At 33.7% G+C, this 21,060-nt stretch overlaps 2 protein-coding genes and 1 long non-coding RNA gene across 3 annotated transcripts; 1 reads left to right on the top strand and 2 right to left on the bottom strand.

Annotated features, from left to right (window-relative positions):
- Positions 1–1,225: 1,225 nt before the first annotated feature.
- On the bottom strand, positions 1,226–2,658 carry LOC127079701 (protein TIFY 5A). Its single transcript, XM_051020083.1, has 3 exons — positions 2,540–2,658; positions 2,322–2,430; positions 1,226–2,190 (listed from the first exon to the last, which is right to left on the bottom strand). Exons 1-3 carry the CDS (start codon positions 2,617–2,619, stop codon positions 1,984–1,986), a joined length of 396 nt encoding a protein of 131 aa, XP_050876040.1. The 5' UTR covers positions 2,620–2,658; the 3' UTR covers positions 1,226–1,983.
- An 11,356-nt stretch (positions 2,659–14,014) lies between these two features.
- Positions 14,015–15,884, top strand: LOC127079718 (uncharacterized). Its single transcript, XR_007787947.1, has 2 exons — positions 14,015–14,895; positions 15,523–15,884. It is a non-coding gene; the product is annotated as an uncharacterized LOC127079718 (long non-coding RNA).
- Positions 15,885–19,100: 3,216 nt separating this feature from the next.
- On the bottom strand, positions 19,101–20,680 carry LOC127079708 (protein TIFY 5A). Its single transcript, XM_051020090.1, has 3 exons — positions 20,439–20,680; positions 20,221–20,329; positions 19,101–20,089 (listed from the first exon to the last, which is right to left on the bottom strand). The coding sequence occupies exons 1-3, from the start codon at positions 20,516–20,518 to the stop codon at positions 19,883–19,885; spliced, it is 396 nt and encodes a 131-aa protein (XP_050876047.1). The 5' UTR covers positions 20,519–20,680; the 3' UTR covers positions 19,101–19,882.
- Between the last annotated feature and the right edge of the window lie 380 nt (positions 20,681–21,060).

Here is a 21,060-nt window from a genome sequence, read left to right as displayed (position 1 = left end):
GTTATCATCAAAACTAAATTCCAGATGCATAACAAAAAATTATTCTTACAAAAGCTTCTCATGCCCCATCATCATCAACTTTCTACTACAAGCACCGCTCAACTGCTGCATATGAAATGATCTTCATACAACAAATACTTTAAGGTCAATTCCTATTCTACCCTCAAATGGATCTTTCCTCCAATGGATCTTTCCTCCAACGAATCTATTCATCTCCTATATGTTTTGAGAAAGAAGAATATGGAATATGTGTGGATGAAGGCGTGCATGTGGATGTTGTGAGTCTTAGAAGATGCTGAAGCTACAACACCACAACACAACAAAGAGAGAAACACTTAGAACTTTCCTTGTACATCTTTCAAATGTATTCATTTGATCTTCATCTTGTGTCTTATCAACTTATCAAGAAGAAAACTATGTAAACACATATTTGTAATAACCAAGTTTGGTTATATTCCTCAAGCGACCAATTTGGTCAGGATCTTGAAAGGGCAAAACAATTTGTCATCGTGGTTGTATTCTCAAGCGACCATGTTGGTCAGGTTCTTGAGAGGGCTTTGACAGGTAGTCAAAGAGGAGAAATATCCTTAAGCGATCAGGTTAGTCAGGATCTTAAGGAGTCAATCATCGTCATATTTCTTTGGGGACCAGGTAGGTTAGAATTCTTAAGAAGTCACTGACAAACTGTCATTGCTTTGTAATTAGATTGATTATTGGATTAAGTACTTGTCTAAGGCGTAATCACCTAGATGGGTGGACTGAATATAACCTAGTTAACGGTGAACCAGGATAAAATACTTATGTCTTTTATCGTTGTTCTTATTGTTGTTGCTACTTTTGTGTTTGTTTTGAAAAAGAAAAAGTTGTCATACTCGAAATCCAATTCAACCCCCCTTTCTTGTGTTTCTTGCACCTTTATCCTTCATACGAATATCATGCTAATTGTCGAGATTAATTCAATAGTTACGTCATTCCACACATGTGCTATTACCAAACATTTTTGTTATTTAAAGTTGAAAGTGTGCCACTTAACCCATATTCAAATCATTTCTCATTCAACGATCACTTTTCGATCTCATACTTATTTGCGCATTTGAGTGCTAACCTTATAGGTCAAGCTCTCCCTCCACCACATCGGAAGTTTTGAACCACCATACAAACTCTGAATCCATATTTTCCTATCAAATTTAGTTCTAGTGTGGAACAATTACTTTGAATACAAATATAATGAAGAAGAGTATTTTATTTTAATAATTAACATGATACATATTTTAAGTTCAATCAAAAAACCATTGAGCTCTAGGGCTTAAATCAATATTTTTCCACTAATATTAGAGTTAATCAGACATGTGTCTAATACCCATAGTTTCAGTATGACAATCATGCTTCAGTAGAATAAGAGACTTGCTAAGTGGGTCAACCACATTATAAAGTGTTGGTACCATGTGTATCTCCTCTTTCAATTATCTCTTGAATTATGTGATGATGGATAAGTATGTGTTTGGATCGTAGGCGAGATCTAGACTCCTTAGCTCGTGGAATGACACCATTGTCATTAAAATAAAGATTAATGAGATCCACAATGCTAAGAATTCCAAGATTTAAATAACGGACGCGGGCACGCCGCGGTTGCGTAAATACTTTTGTTATTCCGGTCGATTGATGTGTTGCAACGCTGATTACGGTTGTTGCGGTGCGAATTAACCATAATTCATTCTTTATCATAAAAACGATGAATAACGGTATCAACAGCTTCCAACACTGTTTTGTTGTGATCGTTTACACCGTATTAAACCGTTTATTAAAACCTAATAAATTTTTTGATTCCTCTTTTTGCTACATTTGAGGATGCAATATACGACTTTTCCTGCTTTCAACTCTTCCAACTTAACGCCACCATTTAAAAAAACACAATCAGATTGGGATCTGAAAGTGACGTTGCAAAAATCTTTTTATTGAAAGACTCTGTTTTTTTTTAATTTGTTAATGATTGTATGGAGAAGCTTGTTGAATCCTATTTTTTCTCTTTTGAAGAAACCGTTGCAAAGATCTTTTCATTGAAAGACCAGGAGCATGGCTACATGATTGATGAGGAGATTGTACCATTGTTGGTTTTGATGGCTCTGATCCTGTTGGCGTCTTCACTATTTCTTGCACTTTTTTATTTGCCAGCATTAAGATTGATTTGGCCTGCACAACATTCACATTAACCCACTTATTATTACTAAAGAATACATGCTTTTGTAATTTGAAATAATTAACATAATGTTTATAACATATTAAAGTCACACTAATGTTAAACATAGAAGAAATCAAATTACCTGAAACTCTGTGACATCAGTAACACACATCTTGCCATCGTAGAAAATAGTCAGTGGCTGTTGCTGATGTTGCATTGAACTCTCATCACTATCTTCTTGTTCTTCAACCCTTTAATTAAGATTGATATTAACAAAGAATTAATTCAACACCTAATTGAGAAAAATAAAAACATTAAATTAAATCGAAAAAAGAAAGACTAAGAAAAAAAATTACTTACATGTGATTGTTGTGATTGTGATTTCTATCAGAAATATATTGAGGAAAAAGGCAGAGCTCCAAGTTGCAGTTCCGTCTCATCTTTTCAAGAGATATATGAAATGATGAATGTATAAATATGAAGAAGAGTAGCCCATATATAAAAAAGTTGAAGTTAGGTGCAGCTAGAATGGAAAAGAAGAGGAAACGGCTAACAGAAAGAGACAGACATTGAGGATCAACTTGCGGTGTCTTGTACTGCTGTCTTACAATTACAATTAGAGCATGTGTTTAATTTAACGAAAGAGTGAAAGATCAAAGATTTGGATGCTAGCATGTTTTCAATGTTTTCTTTTAATACTTAAAATTCTGTCACTTGTTTTGAAACCAACTAAGTGTGTCACTCGTGTCGCCACCGTGGGATCTTAATAAAAATGATTTTGTAATGTATTCTTTTTGGTAACATGTATCATAATAATAAACTTCGTGAATGGATTGAGAGAGATTTTTATTAATCATAAATATATTGTTGAAAGAGATTTTACTTCTACTTGTTCATCTAGCAAGTGTGGTAGGGTATAAAATTATAATTAAATATTTAAGTTTATTTAGAATTTATATAAGTAGTACTTTTATTTGTATTGTTATTTAATTGAGACTTTATTAATATTTGGGCCTTTTAGTTTGTTATCCACTAATAACATTATATATTGTAGTCTTATTGAGACATTAGGATATCAATCTAATTAAATATTATTTTATCATTTTTATCTTCTAGTTTCTTAGTGTAGAAGTTTACTGCATTTTTATAGTTTGTTAGGGTTCTAGATATAACATCCTAACAAAGTGCCATTATGTGTAGTTGTCTCGGCTTGCAAAGTCTTAGTAAAGCAGATTTAATTACAACAGTCCAACTTAAAGAATTATCATAGAAGACTAACAAACAGGTGGAACCTCGCTAGGGAGACGGGGCCCTGACCCAATTTACTAAAGCATTAACTATTATCAGATCTGATCGGACAGCTTCCCGCAAAATACGTCGGTTTAAGTGGACAATTTTAATCATCTAGCATATATAAGCTCTGACACTCACCATAACATGTATTATCTCCTTCTCACTCTTGCAAGTTACTTTGTTATTGCCATCTGAATTTGAACGTTTAAGTGATAATCGTGTAGGTCTATTCCGCTCCATCCCACCAAATATTCATGCCATCGTATCAGAAGGACTTTCACCTTTCATCTTAGAAATATTTCATTTGTAACTAAAATAATGGCGTCATCTGTGACAATCGAATTCTGATTCCTGCGATTTTTCATGGATATCCATTATGTCTTTACCAATATATCAAACTGGTTGATCTTTGTTTCGTTATAATCTCTAGTCAACTCTATGCCAACTATGGTGGCATCTAAGTCTCCTCAGATCACCGAACAACGTAACGCCAACATTAGTACTGAAGTGACGATTACTTCTCCCGGTCAAATAAGAGAAGCTTAACTTTCTATGGTAAGAAGAATCAATATGGTCCTCATGACTTCTCCTACTATAATATTCCATATCCTATTAAATGCTTTATTCTTTGTCAGTTGAAATAAATTAAGTAATTAGTGAGCTGAGATAAGACTAATTCTTAGTCATTTATCCTAATCCTTACTAATTGATCAAATTAATGAATGGAAATATTGATGAAATGAAATGTTGACAAGGGAAAAATGGTCAATTGCCCACTAAGGGACAAAAGACCATTCTCTATGTCATTTCCATTCTCTCATTCATTCATTCTTCACTTGATAGTAAGAAAGAAAAGAAGGAAGAGAAAGAGAAAGCTTGAAGAATAAGGGAAAGGGGCTTGGATTAAGAAGATATCATCTTCATTTCATCATCAATCTTCTCTCTAAGAGGTAGGTTCTTAGTTAGTATAGCCTTTAGGGAAAATTTTACATGAAATTGGGTTTAGGGTTTTGTGATTTGTGAATATGTTTGTGAAATTGATATTATGTTATTGTTATTGTTGCTTAATGTTATCTCATGTTGATGATATGATGGTGCGTTATTGTGTTAGAAGTTGTGTTTGATTGTTAGAGATGTTAAGAAATGAAGAAACATGATAAAAGCTTATGGGTTCATGTATTGTTGCTTTGCATGTGCGATTTTGTTGTGTTTTGATCATTCTAGTATGTTAGTTGATGTTAGGATATGATAGTGTGGGTTACTATGCCTTTGGATTGAGAAAAGCATGAAGAACATGTGAAAACCTGAAATTTATAGGATTTGATTCGAATCACGAAGCATAATTATTCAAAAATGCAATTTTGACTGATTGGATTTGAATCAGAGGTATACACTATGATTCCTTATTCGAATCAGACCCTTATGGTTAGCCATCATCTGAATTGATTTGAATCACAATTTACACTTGATTCGAATAAGGAAGAGATATTATGTTCAAAACTCTGTTTTCGTTACAACTTGTATTTTGTAACTCGAAATGAAACACAATCAGATGCGTTGGAGAGCTAGTTCCATACTCCACTGTCTAATGAAGAAAAACCATATATGAAGGCCAAACATTACTTGATTGATGATGTTATACTATCATGTATGCTTTATGACTTATATTATGACATGTTTGTATTGAATAAAAGTAATTGATCCAATACTATGATGATGAGTGAGATTAAACCTAAGATCATAGCTAGGTGAATAATATAACAAATATGACTAGGTTATGATAAATAACTTAGGTGGTGATACTTGAACGTGATAGGTACCTCAGTGGTACCCATGAACGAGTAATTTCTTGAGATGAATCGTTCCATCTATGAGAATGTCGGATGACATGGTCGTTTGATTGTTTTAGGCATGGTATTGATTTGTAACTTGTATGATATCTATTCCTATTTCATGTATTTATTGGTATCATCCCCCATTGTGGATAACATGTCCTCCATTTCCATGAACATGTAATAACTTAGGATTTTCCTTTCCTTTAATGTTTTCCATTGCATGCTAACTAAAAAGATAAAATCAAACAATAAAAAGATCATTTTTCAAAAGAATAAAACACATTTGATTTAACGTCAAGTGTTTTCCAAATCAAATTCACTTCAACGCAACGTGAGTGCTTGATCCAACGCCAAGTATCTCATTCACTCAATTCCGTTCACCTCCATTTCTACCTATCTCTATATCATTCACACCTTTCATAACAAATAAATTCCAAACACTTGATCCAAGAAGACCCAAGTCCTAAATCAATCTCTAAATCCCACATTTAACTAAATAAAACAAATTATCAAAAAAGGAAAAGAAAATAAATAACAATAAAGTAAAATAAAAAAAAGAAGAAATTAAATGAACAAAATAAGGGGGATCCACGGACCACCCTGTTCACATGATCAAAGACTTTTTCAAAATAAATCATCCACCACTCACAAGTTGACAAGTGTTAAGTGAGAGAGAGAAAATAGAATTAAAAAAAAAACTAACAATAAATACAGCATTAAAGAAGCAACCACACAACAATGATACCTTAACTTTTCCAAAATTTTTTTGCTAATCTCTTTCACTCTTAGAATCGCTTTCTTTCTCACAGAAAAAAACTCCTTAATACAACCACAATCTCAACACAATCAAGCAATAACAAGTATACAAACATAAAAGAAAATTGAAATAAAAAAAAGGGTGGTATCGCAGCGGGAAAAGTTACAGAGTCACCATCATATTTTATTCATTTATCAGAAATCAGAGAATTAATGATAAAACCCTAAAGAAAAAGAATAAAACGGTCATCGCAACCGAATATTCGTTCGAGAATCAATTAAGTGAGAGGAAGGTGTTAGACACCCTCACCCACGTTGTACTCAACAAGAACCTTCTCTAGACTAGAGTTTAATGTGTTTGTCTAAGAGAATGTTTGCATGTATTACTTCTATTTCTTGCATATATACTTTATTTATCTATTACAAAGAAAGATATTTGTACAATGAGAAATAATTAGTTAAAGTTAGTGCTAACTCGCACGGGGCAAAGAGAGAATAATTTGTCGCGCTTAGCGAAAAAGAAAATATTTGATGCTGATGTGGATTTTAATTGTGTTTTGAATTGTGAAAAATATTAAGTTAATTTGATTGTGAAAAGAATTCTGATTATGTACAGGGGTCTCATGAATTATTTATAAGTAGTGAATATTTGAATTTTATCTGGTCAAAGAGTTAAAAATATTTACAAATTGATTGCTTTAATAAATTTAAAAAAATAATAAATAACCTAATTAAAAATAAAATATATTTTTGTTATTTTTATTATTTAAATAAATTAAATAAGTTCACTAAATGATTAACTAAATTAACAAATTAAAAAAACTAAATCAAAGATTAAATGACTAAATTAATTTAATTAACTAACTAAATTGAAGATTTAAATGTATTAACTAAAACCTAAAATAACTGACTAAATTAACAAATTAAATTAAACTACAGTATTAGAATGACTAAATTAAAATGATATTAAACTACACAATTAAATTAATTAATTAAATAAAAATAAATTAAAAAACTAGAGAGGGGTCTATTAGAGATGCAAGGGGTGAGAGTTAGAAATATCATAACATGTTAGCCCAAGGCCTAAACCTATACTAACTCTAATTGAACTATAATTAAAATATAATAATAAAAAAACAAAATAAAAGAAGAAAGGAAAATCAGCAACAGGGGGCGGCGCCTCTCCCTTTTATTCCTCATCCAATTGCCTTCTTTTTTATTTTTTATAATATTTTTATTCCTTTTATACAAAATTCTATTTGTTGATTTAGAAAACTTTTTACACTATTCTAAGCAGTAACTGTTGCATCTCATATCATTTTCAAGTCTCTCTTAACAATTGCAAAAATATATTTTCGATCCTCCATAATGACTCTCAAGAGAACAACGTATAGTCATATGTATACTACTAGTATACAATACAACTTTTAGGACTACACTCAAAGCTTTGTATTACAATTACACAGTAAATACATACACAATAAACATATATCTTTGGATCAATAGTAATATTTTGGTCCAGAGAGATGCAAGTGTCGTTCATTAATTCAAGGGTGGTTCATGTGTTTATTTTCATGTCATTTTATTCAATCTTCAAGCCATCCTTAAGATCATTCAAGTCTTAATCAAGTTTTCTTCAAGGGATGCTTATTCAATCATCATTTTGCCTTGGGATGCAATAGAACTTCAAGTTTTCACAAGTTGACACAAGTTTGGTTGATCTAATTTGCAAGTGTGGCTTACTTTTGGTCCAAACCAATAACTTCTTGAATTTTCAACCAATTGACAAGTTTCTTTGAGTCAAATGTTCCTCTACAACTTTGCTTCAAGGCTCAAGCATCAATTAAGCCTCTAAGAACCTCAATTTTCGAAAGGCCTAAGTTGTCAAATTGGATCAAAACCTTATCATGACCCATACTTTACACATGTACCATTTCCAACTCAAGCACCAAATTGGCAAAATTCTTTGTGCATTTTGTCAAGCTCATAACAAAGATCATTTGATCAAAGTTTGACTCAAAATGCACGAGGGAATCAAAAGTTACGATGTCATGAACTTGGGGTCTCAAGATGCCCAAAACATGCCAAGACTGTTTGACCAAATGCCTGACCTATAAGGCATGTCATGACCTCAACTTTCAACAGTTGTCATTTTCACCCCAGGCCTCCTTTTGATGTGGTTATTTTTGCATTAGATTCATTACAACGAGATAAACAAAAGGCACAAATAAAATCAAAAAGCGCACGAGGGAAATTCATTTGGCCTAGCTTCAAACATGGTGTCATGGACTATATTTTACACGAGGCCCATATTTTACAATTATAGGTCATTTTTCATTTTGGGACCACTGACACATGTGCAACTTACTAGTGACACCAAAACATGTGCAAACAAGCTGAAAACAACCAGGTTTCATCATCAGTTCATGCTTTGCTCACCTGTTTTCAGACGAGCATCCTTTGACAAATTTTCAACCCTAGCTCACACAATTTGAGATCTATTTGGCATGTGTGAGCTTCCCATTTCATTTACTATAAATATGGGAGTGATTTTCCTTCATTTGCAAGCTTGAACAACCAGAAAAACCATGTCTCACTTGAACCCGATAACACTCCAAAACCAGTTTGTGCTTTCTTAAATTCAAACTCTTTCAACCTCAAATCTTTGCCCATAAAGCTTCATCGGCATCACCTGAAGCTAACTGCATCATCACTTTTCCTTGGAACCTCTTGCATCGTGCTCCTCATTTCTGCCATTGTTGACCTTCGAAGCTTCAATTGGAAAGATAGCTACGAGTTAAATCCTTGAGCAAACAAGTTACCACCCTCTTCGTATTATTCCACTGATCTAAAGCCCTCAATCAGCATTCATTTATCTTTGGTATTAGTAATTTAATTTTACTTTGAACACTTATGATTCTTTGTGTTCTAAACAAAATTCTCTCTGCTCAGAGCCAACCAATGGCTCTGATGCAGGGAGATACAAACGATAATGTATCGTGAAGCTAACTCCATGCTTGGGTGTTGCTAAAAACACGAGTTTATGGATTTGCCAAATCGAGTTGAAGGTTGAAGATGAAGTTGAATTGCACGCACTTAGGTGTCAATTTCAAATCCTATCCAATCAAAAGCTTCCACATGCTTTTTTTGAATATCTTGACCGTTGACGCCCTAATTCTATTTTCTTTTTATTTTCTTTTATTTCATTTCTTTTCCATTTAATTTCTCACTCATTTTTAATTCAATTTGATCTAAGTTTTTTACACAAGGTCTCTTAAAATATTTTGCATCACTCACATTTTTTAAATCATTTTTTTTTCATTTTTGGTTATTTTTATTTCATTTTATTTTTTAAATTCCCTTTTGAAATTTATTTTTTAATCATTTTCAAACATTTTTGCATCGAACTTTTGAGATCTATTCATGTGTAATATTTGGGACTTTATGTAATTTTTTCAGCCATTTAATCACGGTTTTTCTTATGGTTTGGAATTTTCTCTTTAATTTCCCTTTTTAATCAGTTTTAAATCCTTTTTTTATTCATTTTTGTGCAAATTGATGTTTGAACTTGAGTTGTTGACTTGGTTGATCAATGCTTCTACATTTCAAGTCATCCACGGATGGTCTCTTAGGTTGATTCAATCTTCTTTAATTCAATATGTTGATAGATGATCATTTGATCATATTTTTGACATTTTGAGTTAGTGATAGATTATCCCTAGGTTGTGCCATATGTTTGGGTCCCTTGACTTGTTTGATAGTGGATCCTAAGTCAAACAATTGAGCTTACTTTCATTTTTCCTTTTATTTTCTTCTTTCTTCTTTGAGTTTTTAACAATTATGCTTCATGCCTTGAGAGTTTGATTTTGTATCAACACTCTAACATGATTGCCACATACATTGCTTGCCTCATGATCACTAACTTGTTATATCTAACCTCTAACACATTACGTTCTTGCAAATTCTATTCTTGAAATTTACTTTTATGTCTCATTCATCATCTCACTTCATACATTATTCATCTTATTCTTCTTATCTTGTGTTTGGTTTGCTTGACAATCTCAATAAATCAAAACATGATAAAATGGATAGACTTCATCCTTAAGACTCATGCTTGACTTAGAGTGATACTTTGGAGTTTGTACTTGTACTTTGGGCTTAGAACTTAGACTTTTGCTTGATCTTAGACTCATTGAACTCTTGATCACTTGCACCTTGTTCACCTGTTGAACTTTTGAACTCGTGATCTTGTCATCTTGTTTATTATTCATTGTCTTATGCCTCTGCTTATCACATTCATTTGTTTAGGTTAACACACATTAACCCACATATGGCTTGCTCTTGGGCTACATAATAATGAGACTTAGACTTAGTACACTTTTGCACCCACATGGCTTACTCTTGGGTTACCTAACAATGATACCCAAGGCTAGTTTTTGTATGATCATGCATTGTGTTTTATCCATCTCCGTCCCTTTGATTTAGATTGATCAAATTGCGTTTGATCATCTAGATCCTTTGACTTTTCACACATTCCCTTTGTCTTTGTCAAGTGACCATAAGTCTCTTGGTCACTTGACGGGACTTGTCTCTATTACCTTGGAGCTCAAACTTCCCAACAAGTACAAGACCTCAAGCTCAAGTCAAGGCATCAACCATATGCCTCATCCCCATAGAGCATCCTTGAGGATCTATTTCAACAGCTTGTTCGACATTAAGAAGGATTGCATGTCATGAGTCTTAAGCAATAGAGAAGGGGTGAGGGGGAGAATTCTTATCCTCATTCTGAATATTATGGGTACGGGACGAATGACCCAATTGCTCAGAGTATTCATCTTTATTCATAGAATTTAGTGAAATTCAAGTCAATTCACTGTCAAGTTTGTAGCTAGCACTGTGGCTCCCATCTCAACACTCTTAGGTTTAAACACCACTCTTATTTCTCTTTTTGGGTTAACCGCCTTGGTTAAAAACCTCATATCTGGTTTAAATACCACTTTCCTTTTCCCTTTGGTTTAATCACCACAATTAGGGTTAATCACCTTCATAGTTAATACACCATTTCCTTGGTTAATCATTTATTCTCATTTAAGAGACCATTTGTTTTTGGGTTGACACCTTCACGGTTATACACCCCTTTCTTGGTTTTGACACCATTTTTATCTTTCTGTTCTTAGTTATGACACCACAATTAGGGTTAATCACTTTCATGGTTAACACCCCTTTCTTGGTTTTGACACCATTTTTCTACTTCTTCTTTGGCTTTGGTTTAAACACTGCTTCAGTCAATTTCTAGCCTTTTCCAGTTTAAATACCACCCCAGTTTATTTCTTTCTTTCAGTCTTAGTTCTCCATGAAGGAGAATTGCGATCCAAAATGCAGCGGAAATTAAAATTTCTCCTTTAGAGATCCTTACGAATGGTCATGATCAGTGATAGAATAGTTACCTCTTGTGACGATTGAAACCTTTGGTGTAGATCTCTTGTGACGATTGACACCTTTGATGCAGATCTACGGAGCGATCACGAACGTTGAACGATGACAACGCCTTTACTCAGTCCACACGAACGAATTCTTTCAATCTCAGTGCTAGCTGTTATGAATGAAGGCTTTGAGTGTGTGTGTGTGTGTGAGAGTGAGTGTGTGTGTGTGTGAGAGAGAGAGAGAGAGAGAGAGAGAGAGAGAGAAAACGAAAATAATGCAACCGTAATGAATGCTTCTGCACAAGGGTTCTATTTATAGAACCACTTGTGTGGGTTTCAAGCTAAAAAGCCCACTTAAGTGTATTTTGGCCTATATCTTATAATACGCCCAAAATCACTTAAGCGTGTGGTACCTTACCATATTTCGTATTCTACTTAAGTACACCGTACCTTACGATGTTCTATAATTCACTTAAGTGCACCGTACCTTATGGTGTTCCTTAGTTACTCTATCTCTCATCAATCCGTCCTTTGTGTATGACCCTGTAGGTTTTCACGGCATTGACAATTATATTAAATCACGTATTTAACATAATAAACAGTGAGCGGTATCTATCTAGCAACACATCACTGCTATCCAAGACACGAAAAATGTCATGTGATCTGACAAAACCTTCTGTGATAATACTTATGTGTAGAATTACCCTTTTGCCCTTATGTCTATATTGAACACAAGGCATAGACCGTGTCATCCTTGTCCAGTTCAATATTGAGCCCATAGACATTTATCCTATTATGCAGGATGGGCAAATTCCATCTAGGTCACTCATGTCCCTCAGCATGCTTCGTGGAGTACCCATCAACTGTCTTTATGGTTATCCAGTTACGGACAATATTTGATCAGCAATAAAGCACTCGACTCTACATCTAGGGTCCATAGTGGTTTCAGGTCGAAGGGTGGTATACACCATTATCACCATGAGAATAACTTATGACACTTTGCATAACATTCTATATAGTATTCTCATAGCGGGTCAATCTGGTATAAATATTACTCTTAATATTCACACCTATGTTTAAGACTTGATAACTCCTTATCCATGATCCATGAGATGTGATCATCCGTCTATATAATACATAATAGTCTTAATGCTTTAATGTTATCCCACTTCACAATAAAGCTCGACTACAGATACTTTAAAAATAGTGTCCTTATGTTTAATGTGATCTCATGATTAAGCCATACTTAATACATTAAATGGATTAGATATTCTAGGGACTTTATTAAACAAACGTAATAAAGAAAAAGCCTTTTATTATTAATAAATAGTTCGATACAAGTACCAAAAGTATTGGCCTCTAGGGCTTACACCAACACTCTAAACTACAGAGCTCTGACTTTCTTAGTGCACTATAAGGATATGTATGCACACGGATGTGAATCCTTGGCGAGCACGAGGGACCCAATCCTTCTCGAGCACTCTCTCTCTCTCTAACCCATTTTCTATTTTGCAGATACATGAAGATAGCAACACCTATCCAAGAAAGAGCAATCAAAATGGTTCCTATGAAGTACCATGGATGTGAGGGGTGTTAATACCTTCCCCTTGCATAACCGACTCCCTTACCCGTTTCTCTTTTCCCTTGGGTTTTATCGATATTTCCCTTCCCTCTTTTGGGATAAATAAAGTTCGGCGGCGACTTTGTTGTATGTTCGATCGTGCGACGCGTTCGGGTATATTTCCAGCTAGCTTTAGGGGTATATTACCCATAATAAGGGGATGGATCATCAACCATACAAGGAATGAGAATAAAGGATCCATATAACATATAACGGTACCATGTCCTAAAATCAATCATGTGGCAATGGTACCATAATAAGTCCACAACTATGATCATGTACCATGCAACAAAATACAATTACAAGATGGATATAAATGGAATGCTAATTCTAAAAACTTCAAATCAAATACTATGGTCTAAATTTAACATGCATCAAAGTGAACAAACAAAGGTAAATGGAATCATATGATCAAATGATATTCAATAAAAAAGAATTAAAATCCAATGGATGAAGTAATTTAAAATTAACCATAAAACCAATTGAGAATTAACATCCGGATGATGGCATTCAATAGTTAAGAACCTAATTAACCCTAGGTCAACACTATCATTTTCAAGGCAATTAAAATAGCGATTAAAATTCAATTAAACCTCATCTAAATACTAAACATGCTAATTTCTAATCTTTTTTATAATGATTTTATTTTAACAAAATGCACTAAAACAAATAAGGAAAAAAAGTAAAAGTATTTTTACAAGAAAAATAACAAAAAAGCACAAAATAGAGAGGGGGTACATGAGTTGGAAATGGTGTGAAAAGCAGAAATAGGGTGCATGCCCATGGTCAATGGACCACCAGTACTTAGAATTTTTTCCTTGAATCAGTGGGGAGTGTAAGGTGATTTCATGGTGCAAAAAGCAAAATTCATGGGCCAGAGGGGAGAAGTTGGCCCAATGCACGTGAGAGAGGGAAGAGTATCCTTCAGCCATTTAGATCAAAGTTCAAACGTGAAAGAAAACACGCCCATGAACTCAAATTCACACCTGGCCTGAAAAACCTCTCCTCCGTCGTGCCGGAGGTCACCTTCAGCGACGACGGAAAGCCAAACCAAGAAAATCATACATCACCCTCTTTGTTTATTCACCCTCAACTCAAATCCATAACCAATTTTAATTAATTCCAACCCTAGAGTCCTAACCGAATTGATCTTGTCCAAGAACCCTAAGTACAATTTGATAAATTAAATCCTCATCCTAAGGAATCAAAGCGCAAGGGATTGGGGCTTTGATTCCTTGCAACATAAGCTACATCACAGTAACAATTTCAAATGAAATGGTGAATCAAAGACCTACCCTTTCCGGTGAAGATGAAGATGTCGACGCAATTCCGGGGATTTCTTGTTTCTAATCTTATTTTCCTGCTTTTGATTTTACAGTCTTCTTCTTCTTCTCCTTCTTCTCTTCTTGAGCTCTACTGAGTTTGTGTTGATGTTTTGTGTGGAATCTTCGAGGGTGAGGTTGATTGAATTACATGTATTGGGAGGGTGAGAAATGAATGATTTTTTAAGAGTGTGAAATTTAAGATTGAATGTGATGGTGATGAATGATTCTGAGTCTCAGTGATGAGTTGAAGAGTGAAAGTGATGTTGATGAGTGGAATGTTGAGTGATGATGAATGATTCAAAGCTTAAGTGAATTGAACAGTGAGTGTGATTTTGATCAATGTAATCCAGCTAGTTTGATAAGGGAATGATGGTGAGATTTATAGGGGTTAAGAGTTGGTTGAGAGTTTGTTATGGTTGGGATTGGTGAAGCGAAAGCAATTAGTGAAATGGAATTTTGTTAGGTATTTGCAAGTTAGTTAGGATTTCATTTTCGGTTAGAGTTGGTTGAATGAATTTTATGTTATGAATTTGCTAGGATGAATGTAAGTTGCAATGTGGTTTGTTTTTTGTTGAATTAAATCCTATTAGAATGCAAGAGTTAGCATGGTTGTGCTTTGCTGTTAAATCTTGCTCGTGTATGTATGTTGTTCTGCAGTTTGATGTTATGGTGAATGATTGGCTGATGCAGGACTGTTATGTTTTGGCCATGTTTGAAATGTTTAGTTAGATGAATTGTAACAACTATGGCTTTCTAGGTATTGGATTGATGTGTTGGTGAAAGGGCTATTGTTAGAATGCTGGCTCGCAATGAACATGTTGATGCTAGGATGATAGTTGCATTGTAGCTGATTGAAATATGTTGGGAACTATTTGTGATTGTTTGCATTGTCATGTTAATGATGCTAATGATGGTTGTTAGATGATGAATGTTAGTAGATTGATGTCATGTTATGGACTGTTAGGTTTGTTTTGGTATGTACATGTATGATGTGGCTGCCACATGATTATGGTATTGCTATATCTTGGCTTGTTGTAATGCTTGAATTTGAAGATTAATGAATATGTTAATGTGCTGTCAATGGATGCAGGTTTACTTGGCCTGACTATAACTTCAAGATGAATGAAATAAGCATGGTTAAGAAAGCACAATATGGAGAAAAAATGGTTTGCTTGCACATGAAACAAGCTTGTCATGAAAGCCTAATGAGAAGATGTAAAGGATGGAAGAATGAAGAAACAATGGATATTAGGGTTAGGAACATGAAAATTGGGTCAGTTGACTTTGGTAAACTGGTTGACCAAAAATTCAACAATTTACCATAATTCAACTGTAGGTCAAACTTTATATTTTTGTATGATTCTTGTAAATTGATACTTGTATGAATGAGTTTACGTTTTGAACGCAAATAACCATTTAGATTCAATGAGACATGCTTTTGATTTCAAGTTATAATTTTTCCTTCCAAAATCCATTCTTAAATCATAGCTTGAAACCATGGCATTTGAATGGACCATGAGCTTGAACAAACGAACTTAGAACACACCATGAATCAAAGATTAACTGACTAGGAATACATGATGAATCATGAGATAATGGACCAAGAATTCACTATGAAACATGAACAAATGAATGCATCATGGACTTGAATCAATGGACTATGATATTTGTGTGAAACATGCTTTTGAATGAGGAATTTGAGTGAAACTAGAATGCAACATGACTTGAATGAAAGCTTGAATAATACTTGAATAGAAAGGCCTTGAATCAAATGAATCATAAAGCAAGTAGACATCTAAATCAAGTGGTCAACTTGTTGAATGATTCCCAAGAATAATAGCAAACTTGATAATTTTGATGATGCATACCATAATGATCAAGAACCATACTCCTATGAATTATGGTTCCATAGTCATCACAAGATCAAAAGACAAACCACATTGTCCATAAATTCTAAGTATCCATGATTAGGGTTTCAATATGCAAACCATCTAATCAAAGACCTCAAACCAAGCAATGGGCTACACAATCAAATCCCAACCACATGGACCCAAGATTAGGGCTTCATGATCAAGCCCAATCGCATAAGTAAAACAACATGATCCATAAGTACCAAGGATCAATAACTAAGGTTTCATAACCAATTGAATACCATGATTGCAATCTCCATGAACCAAGGTCCCAAGCAACAAGAATTGCGGTTTCATAGCTTGATTGAATATCATGATGCAACCTCCGTGAACCAGAGTCCCAAGCAACAAGAAATAGGGTTTCATACCTTGATTCCATATTGATTTCACCACCACAATCCCTAGGGTTTGATCCTAAAGCATACCCTAGCTTTGTTAGATATAAATAACCACAAAATTTGAATCCATGATGATTGTTTGAAAGTACTAACATGAATGAATGATGTACATGTATTTGATATGAATGAGTGCAAATGAATCTCAAACCAAAAGTCAGATGAAAAGTGAAAAGGGGAAGGAAAATTTTGGGGTATGACAACATGCATTAAAAATCTTGAAAATTTTGCATTTTTTCTAAACCTCCTGAATTCCTTTTTGCCTTCAACTTACACACACATATATACCTCATACATGCATCATTTGAAAAAGACGAAACCAGAAATATACAAAGAGTTCTCTTCGTCTTCAACCTATATTTTATGCATACACACAGACAAATTACACATAATCATTTTTTGTTTGGGAGCCATCTAGAATCAGAGTTGATAACGTCTAATTTAGGTTGTTGAATTGTAAAATTGGCTGAGAATCTTTGGGAGTTTCAAATAAGAAAAACAAGTTGGAATTTTCCTTCAAAATCAATTGGTGATTTTAAGTTTTTGGATAAGATTACGCAAGCTGGATTAAGCCGAGTGAAAGCTCTGAAGAACGGTGTGTTCGGTCGAAGGAGTAGCGGTAACTTGAGGATCATCTTGGTAAATCTTGGGTGACAAAAATTTGAAATTTGGATTCGATCTAGTGAAAGCTTTAAAGAATGCCGTTTCTTGCAAAGGAGTAGCGTGAGACGGTGGATCAAATTGGTATTGTTGGGTGACTTGATCAAGCTTAGATCAAGGAAAGAGAGTAAGTTAAGATCAACATCAAACATATGATTTGTAGGGTTGAATTGCTACATTTATCTTGTAAACAATATTTTGCAAAGTAAGATTGATATCTCACTTCTATTTGGAATTGGGGGCAGACGTAACCATATGGAGGACGATTATTAAACTGCATAAACAAATCCTTGTACTCTCTCTCTCTCTCTCTCTCTCTCTCTCTCTCTCTCTCTCTCTCTCTCTCTCTCTCTCTCTCTCTCTCTCTCTCTCTCTCTCTCTCTCTCTCTCTCTCTCTCTCTCTCTCTCTCTCTCTCTCTCTATATATATATATATATATATATATATATATATATATATATATATATATATATCTTTTACTTTTTATTTTCAAATTGTTGAATTCGTAGATTGTGCGATCAATACATTTGGTTGAACTTTTCTTGATAACATTTTGAAAACGGTTTTGTTGTGTTGATTACAATCCATTAGATTGTAGTTGTTTTTTAAAATCAACAAAACCATAGAAAATTCTAAACGAAATTGATTGCACATAAGGTGTTCGATAATTTTCCTCATTTAAGTTTTTATGTATTTTGTCATTCAAAATAGCCTCCACATTTAGCTATATCATTTAACTGATTGTTTTCGTTTTAAAATATATTAATTGATTTGTATATCATTATCATCAATTCGTTTTCATATACGTATATCCGAGTCTCTCGATATTGGTTCGATTTAGATGATTCGATTCGGGTCACTTCCACTAACCGTTAAAATTTTCAAAACAAATTTTGTAAAGTTTTTTAATTTAGGATCTATCCAACCCCCCATCCCTCTAGATAAGTCGCCTTTGTCTAACATGTTTGGCACAAAGAAAGTTAAATTCTACTATCAACATTAAAGGAAATTAAGTTTCTGAAAGCTCATCTGTGATACTTTGATTTAGCTATTTTAATCTTTTTAATGTGAGTAATTTTCAAAGTACTAAAATAATGTTTGCACACTTAAAATATTTAACAAACTTCGTATGTTTTCAAAAGCTCTTAAAATCATCTCTAGCCTTATGTTAATAGATTTGAAAGTGTACTTATAGAATAAAACATTTATATTTAATAGTGTGAAATTTGAGTCACACTTAATATTTCATTAAATTTTTTAACTATACTAGGGATTTTCTTACTGCTCTAGATCGTGCGCAAGGCCTAGAAGACAAGGGCTCAATGATTAAGCATTGAGTTATTGAACGATGGATAGTTAGACCTTTCTCTCCTCAAAGCATACAATCCTTCACATGAATACCATGCTAACTGCCGAGATTAATACAATTGTTGACCATATCCCACCCCATTTTACACACGTTCTATTACCAACCATTTATTTTATTTAAAGTGGAGAGCATGCCACCTTCACCCATATTCAAATCCTTTCTCATTCAATGACCATTTTTTGATCTCATACTGACTTGAGCATTTGAGTGTTAACCTTATAGGTTTGTCTTCTCTCCACCACATAAGAAGTTTTGAATCACCATAACAAGCTATGAATCCATATTTTCCTATCAATCTAGTTCTAGTGCGAAACAGTTACTTTAAATACATACATAATGAAGAAGATTATTTTATTATAATTAATTAACATAATACATATTTGAAGTTCAATCATAAGACTATTGAGCTCTTGGACTTAAATCAACCCTCTTCCACTAACACTAGAGTCAATTAGACATAAGTCTAATACCCATAGATAGATCTAGTATGACCATCATGTTCCTGTAGAATAAGAGACTTTCTAAGTGGGTCAACCACATTGTGAAGTGTTGGTACTTTGCTTATCTTCACATCTCCTGAATAAGGTGTTGATGGATAAGTATGTGTTTGGATCGTAAGTGGGATCTAGACTCCTTAACTCGTGGAATGACACCATTGTCATCACAATAGAGATTAATGAGATCCACAATGCTAAGAACTCCAAGGTTTTAAATAACGGTTGCGATTGCGTAAAGACTTTTGTGATTTCGACCGGTACATGTGTTGCAACGCTGCTGAATTTGTTCTCTATCATAAAAATGGTGAATATCAGTATAGGTATTGACACCTTCCAATACTGTTTTGTTGTGTTCGTTTACATGGTATTAGACCGTTTTTAAAACCATGAAGAATTCTACCCAATTTAATAATGGACTTCTTGATTGCTCTTTTTGCTACAGTCGAGGTAGCAATATACTTAGCATCAATGATAGAATCAACGATATTTTCCTACTTTGAACTCTTCCGGCTTACAACGTCACCATTTAGAAAAACACGGTCAGGTTGGGATTTGAAGTCATTTTCAGAAGAATCCGTTGCAGATCTTTTTATTGAAAGACTCTGTTTTTTCTAATTTGCTAATGATTGTACGGAGAAGCTTGTTGAATCCTATTTTTTCTCTTTTGAAGAAACCGTTGCAAAGATCTTTTCATTGAAAGACCAGGAGCATGGCTACATGATTGATGAGGAGATTGTACCATTGTTGGTGTTGATGGCTCTGATCCTGTTGGCGTCTTCACTATTTCTTGCACTTTTTTATTTGCCAGCATTAAGATTGATTTGGCCTGCACAACATTCACATTAACCCACTTATTATTACTAAAGAATACATGCTTTTGTAATTTGAAATAATTAACATAATGTTTATAACATATTAAAATCACACAAATGTTAAACATAGAAGTAAAAAAATTACCTGAAACTCTGTGACATCAGTAACACAGATCTTGCCATCGTAGAAAATAGTCAGGGGCTGTTGCTGATTTTGCATTGAATTCTCATCACTATCTTCTTGTTCTTCAACCCTTTAATTAAGATTGATATTAACAAAGAATTAATTCAACACCTAATTGAGAAAAATAAAAACATTAAATTAAATCGAAAAAAGAAAGACTAAGAAAATAAATTACTTACATGTGATTGTTGTGATTGTGATTTCTATCAGAAATATATTGAGGAAAAAGGCAGAGCTCCAAGTTGCAGTTCCTTCTCATCTTTTCAAGAGATATATGAAAGTGATGAAAATGATGAATGTATAAATATGAAGAAGAGTAGCCTATATATAAAAAAGTTGAAGTTAGGTGCAGCTAGAATGGAAAAGAAGAGGAAATTTGGGCGTGGAAAAGGCCAACAGAAAGAGACAGACACTAAGGATCAACTTGCGGTGTCTTGTACTGCTGTCTTACAAATAGAATTAGAGCATGTGTTTAATTTAATGAAAGAGTGAGATCAAAGATTTGGAATATAGCATGTTTTCAATGTTTTTTTTTAATACTTAAAATTTTGTCACATGTTTACGTGCCGCACTCGAAAACGCACCCCACAACTAAGTGTAACACTCGTGTCGGCGTCATAGGATAATAATAAAAATGATTTTATAATACTATTCTTTTTGATAACATGTATCATAATGATATACTCGTGTATAGATTCAAACTAGTATATCTTGTAATATTCTCTGTCCTACTAAAAAATATATTAAAAAAAAGAAAGTGGTTAATGATATATTGACTTATCATTAATAATTATTCATGTT

This window comes from Lathyrus oleraceus, chromosome 1 (genome assembly GCF_024323335.1).
Source record: "Lathyrus oleraceus cultivar Zhongwan6 chromosome 1, CAAS_Psat_ZW6_1.0, whole genome shotgun sequence".
NCBI classification, from domain to species: Eukaryota; Viridiplantae; Streptophyta; class Magnoliopsida; order Fabales; family Fabaceae; genus Lathyrus; species Lathyrus oleraceus.
Note: the sequence above shows the minus strand (reverse complement) of the source record. Positions and strands in the feature narration are given on the sequence as shown.

Coding starts and splice junctions, on each gene's coding strand:
- LOC127079701 (XM_051020083.1), bottom strand. CDS start 2,619: ATGAGACGGAACTGCAACTTGGAGCTCTGCCTTTTTCCTCAATATATT. Junction 2,431..2,539: donor CACAATCACAACAATCACAT/GTAAGTAATTTT, acceptor TCTTAATTAAAG/GGTTGAAGAACAAGAAGATA. Junction 2,191..2,321: donor CTGATGTCACAGAGTTTCAG/GTAATTTGATTT, acceptor AATGTTGTGCAG/GCCAAATCAATCTTAATGCT.
- LOC127079708 (XM_051020090.1), bottom strand. CDS start 20,518: ATGAGAAGGAACTGCAACTTGGAGCTCTGCCTTTTTCCTCAATATATT. Junction 20,330..20,438: donor CACAATCACAACAATCACAT/GTAAGTAATTTA, acceptor TCTTAATTAAAG/GGTTGAAGAACAAGAAGATA. Junction 20,090..20,220: donor CTGATGTCACAGAGTTTCAG/GTAATTTTTTTA, acceptor AATGTTGTGCAG/GCCAAATCAATCTTAATGCT.